At 42.2% G+C, this 4911-nt stretch overlaps 1 protein-coding gene across 1 annotated transcript; it reads right to left on the minus strand.

Moving 5' to 3' along the window:
- Positions 1 to 2253: 2253 nt before the first annotated feature.
- Positions 2254 to 4911, minus strand: higd2a.L (HIG1 hypoxia inducible domain family member 2A L homeolog). The gene is given in 2 exon segments (NM_001094626.1): positions 2254 to 2603; positions 4741 to 4911. Coding segments are annotated over 2 exon segments (282 nt in total). The 5' UTR covers positions 4847 to 4911; the 3' UTR covers positions 2254 to 2427.

A 4911-nucleotide genomic window follows, 5' to 3' on the forward strand; every position in this document is an offset into this window, starting at 1 on the left:
GTGTGCGTTATACAATACATGACTTGGTGCAAAGCTTGCAAATCAGGCAAAACAATTACTCTGGATGGGAGGGCAAACAAGACAATAGCAGTCATTTCTTCAGCAAAAAAAATATTATTTTGTCGCTGATGTCACTAAATTCAGCACATTCCTAACTGGCCAAAATCTTCATCAGTGTAACAAGTTGTAAATTGGTTTCCGTGAGCTAAACTGGACAGGACCAGTAACGTCAAAACATTTTTGTTAAAAAAAAATTCATTAATATACATAGAAAAAACCCACCAAGACTAATTAAACTTTAAAGTAGCAAAGTTTCTTTATTAAGAAAAAACTTACTGAAACTCCGCTTGCGCTGCTCTTCAGAAAGTGATCGGACCATTCATCATGCGGCAAGGGGAGTTTCTGTAAGTTATTTCTTAATAACGCGATTTTAAAGTTTAATTTGTCTTGGTTTTTATACTAACAAATTTTTTAAAAAACGTTTTTGATGTTACTGGTCCTTTAAGTTAATTTCATGATGGGAAATGCAGAAAATTCCATGAGTTTTCGTATGGCCCTGCCTGTTAAAGGGCCACACGTGTTTCATGTTGTAATAGCACAATACAATAATACCTTTAATAAAAAAAGAAAATGCAGAGTGGCTGCTCGCAGATTAAAAGTGTCCGACACAGCAACGGAAAGCTCATAATAACCCATGTGAAACCTAGAAAACTAGCATCCTCTGCTACATATTTTGTTTTTAAATGTTTGAGTGTGTGTAAAAATAGGCCCTCTCTTACAGCAGGGAAAATTAGTATTAAACACGGCAATGGTTCTCTAAATATATTTAAGTGGAATGACACAGGGAAGTATTGAACACACTTACTGAAATGTATTTAATATTTAGTAGAAAAGCCTTTGTTAGTAATGACAGCTTCAAGACGCCTTTTGTATGGAGAAAGTAGTCACATGCATTGCTCAGCTATGATTTTGGCCCATTCTTCCACAAGCCTATTCTTCTTCAAATCTTGAAGGTTCCAGGGGCCTCTTCTATGAACTCTGATCTTTGGTTCTTTCCATAGATCGAGTGACTGACTGGGCCATTCTAGCAGCTTTATTTTCTTTCTCTGAAACCAATTAAGCTTTTCTTTGGCTGTGAGTTTGGGATCATTGTCTTGCTGAAATGTCCACCCTTGTTTCATCTTCAGCATTCTGGTAGATGGCAGCAGATTCTTATCAAGAATGTCCCGGTACATTTCTCCATTCATCGTTCCTCCAATTATATGAAGTCTGTAAGTATCATATGCTGAAAAACAACCCCACACCATGATGTTCCCATCTCCAAACGTCACTGTTTTATGGTGTTTTTGGGGTGATGTCCAGTGCCATTTCTCCTCCAAACATGATTGTGCAATGACATCCAAAGAGGTCAATTTTGGTGTCATCTGACCAGACTATACTCTCCGAGAATTTCATTGGCTTAAACAAGCTTCAACATGCTTTTTCTTCAGCAGTGGAGTCTTGCACGGTGAACGGCATAGAGGCCATGTCGGTTGAGTGCATTACCTGCTAATTCCGAAGCTCTTGGACAATTCTTCTGATTATTTTGACTCCTCTGTCTACAATCTGAAAATGTTTCTTTCCACTTCCGGATTACGGCCCAACGGTGCTCACAGGAACATTCAGAAGCTTAGAAATATGTCTGTAACCAATGCCATTGGCATGTTATGCAACAATAAGTTTGTGAAGGCTCTTTGCTCTTATCAGTCATGAGATGTTTCTTGTGTGATACTGACAGATTTCAGCAGGTTTCTTGGCCTTCCCTGCCTTTTCACATCTCCTTTTCTTCACGTGTTCAATACTTATTCCCAATGTCATTCCAATTTATTACACATAATTTATGGACTTATTTGTTTTGAGTTGTTTGTATGTGTGGATTACTTGGGCTGTTACTGACACCCGGTGTAAATTTCATGTCAATACCTCCATTAAAAATATATTTACTGAGAAAAACATTGAAGTGTTCAATACTTATTTTCACTGCTGTATTAGAGTATCTCATTTTAAACTTTGCTTTTTTTTTTTTAAATCCATCATTACAGTGTACATGTATTTGTAAAGAGGAAGGGAGAGCAAGGTATTTTGTTTTAGAATGCAAAGCAGATACAACTGCAATTTAAAGTTAACCGTTTTTCCCTTTGGGATGATTCATGAGGAGCAGGATACCCACCTCCAATACTCAGGGCTTATCAGGAATTTTTAATTACATACTACTTCAGTGTATAGATTGTTGTTTAATAGTTTATATGGCAGTTTTAATTCTTAACATAAAAATGCACTTTTTATAGTGTCAAATAAGTGGAACCACTGTACAGACTATGTCGCAATGTAAGAATCGCTTTGATGCAGACATTGCGTTACTCCAGTAGGTACTCGATACGCTCTCTCTCACTTAGGGGTTTCACTAGGCTTCAAGGCAGTCATAACCACACCAACCATGATGGCAGCAACTGTAAATCCTTGGGCAAGGATACGGGTGCGCATCAGAAGCTGAGACTGACGGGTTTTTCCTTGCTTGAAAGATATGAGGCCATAGGTTAAAGCTCCGGCTGTGGCAAGGCACCCTGGGAAGAGCAGAACACAATATGAATTACAAAACCTTACTATACTACATCCCAAGTACCACCATGCACATCAAGCCTAACAAATTTTCTCATTTTAAAACACTGGTGTGCTGGACATCTGGGGTTCAGTTATAAGATGATGGCACATGGAATGCTTTGTCACCCGCACAAAATCTCCTCTCCTACAGGCAACTACGCACCTGAAAATATCTTCGCACAAGAACTATTTTGCTATTGATTGTAAGGAATTATCCCTCTGCTCGGGTTGAACCAGGGACCTTGTGAATTACAGCCTGTTGCCTTACTGCTCTACTGTTAAGGGCAGGACTACATGGCCAATTCAGCTGCGATCCGACGCGCTGCGCAAAATCGCAGGCGTCACGTTGGATGCGACGGAAACAAGGTAAGTAATGGCAGTGTCGGATCGTGTCGCATTGTTGATGCGATGCAACTGTGGGATGTAGACGCAGCGTGCAGCGTCTGCATCCGACAGTCGTGTCGCGTCAATGCTGCGACACAATGCGACAATTGAATTATTTCGCACAGCACGTCGGATCGCACAGGAAACCAATATTAATGATAAGAAAACCTATATTTCTGAGCGTCGATTTGCGGCCCTAACTAAAAGGATGAAAATGAATTAAAAGTATCACCCTGATCATCGCTATTTGTATTAAAGTTTGTGAAGTTTAGATTGTTCCTCTACATTATAACTGGAGGTAATTCATTTAAGTGCACTTGCTGGAAAAAAAAAAATTCCGGACCATGTTGGCCACACCCTTTAATTCCTGGCCATGTCCCAGATCACATCACGATCCCTGCTCTGTGCTTCCTGTCTGATCCCCTGGGAGAGTTTATATGCCTTTTCTATGTTAGGCTCTGATGAATTCAGATGCAAATTATGGGAACTGGGAGTTTGTCGTTTTTTTTAACACGCATGTTGGAAGGCTAGATAATAAAATAAAAATTATAAAAAGGTAGTCTACTGAGCCACTGAACAATATATATATATATATATATATATATATATATATATATATATATATATACACACACACGATATTTCTGTACTGACACACACAGGAACCTGCTCTTCTAGAGTAATGGATCAGTAAAACATGACTCTGTGGGGGTCATTTATAAACACTGGGCTAAAACGAAACTCGCCTGGGGGAAGGCACGCGCAGCGATTCGTTTTCCGGAATAGCCGAAGTTGCCTCATGAGGAAACTGGGTGAATTCGGAAAACAAAGCACCGCGTGTGGCTTTCCCCCTGGCGATTTTCATTTTAGCAGGCGGAGGGAAGGGGGAAGTCAGTTCGGGGAGATTGTCGCCCCAAAGAAGAGGCGACTAATCTCCCTGAATCTGTTTGTGCGGCCAGACCCAAAGGGTCAGGGCACACAGGCAGATTAGGGAAGATTAGTCAGTCCACTTCGAAAAACGAATCGCTCCAAAGTGCCATCCCGCTGGCGATTTACATTTTAGCCAACGGGAAGGCAGTTCAGGGCAGGGCCGGAACTAGGGGTAGGCAGAGTAGGCACGTGCCTAGGGCGCAAAGCTGAGAGGGCGCCAGGCACGTACCTGCTCTGTCGCCTACCCCGTGTCCAGTCCCGTCTGCCGCTGGTGGCTTGCGTATAAACTCATTTCTGCGCATGCGCGCACATATTTCGTGCATGCGTGCCGGCGCAAAATTTTGCGCATGCGCGCTGACGCAAAATTTTGCGCATGCGCAGTCAAGCGCGCACAGAGCCGGCGCCTGACAGGTTGCCTAGGGCGCCTGGCCGGGTTGGCCCGGCTCTGGTTCAGGGAGATTACTTGCCCCGAAGAAGAGGAGATTTGTCAGTGGGCTGCCAGTGTGTATATATAGTAATCAGCCAGTGATTATTATGGTATATACATAGAGCAGGGCTGCACTGACACTTATGGTATATAGAGATGCACTGATTATTATGGTATATACATAGAGCAGGGCTGCACTGACACATACTAGGAGCCACGAGCACTAAGATTCAATAAACACAAACAGAGCTTTAGTGCTGGATTCGTTCTAATAAGGGGAAGCTACATTAATGAGCAAGTGATATAACAGCACCATAGGATGCCAGTTGTCCCCCACACTGAATGCATGTCACACTCACCAATAGGAACAAACGGGTTCTCCTTCACTTTCCTAATGAATTTGCCCTTGAAGCCCTCACTGGTGTACGTACTAGGAGTAAAGCCCTCAATCTCCGGCTGCGCCATATTGCAGTTTCCCGGCCTGTGCCTGCTTCTCTCACAAACACATAGTCAAGGGCAAACACACTCCC

The sequence above is a fragment of the Xenopus laevis genome, chromosome 3L (genome assembly GCF_017654675.1).
Source record: "Xenopus laevis strain J_2021 chromosome 3L, Xenopus_laevis_v10.1, whole genome shotgun sequence".
In the NCBI taxonomy this organism is placed as follows: domain Eukaryota; kingdom Metazoa; phylum Chordata; class Amphibia; order Anura; family Pipidae; genus Xenopus; species Xenopus laevis.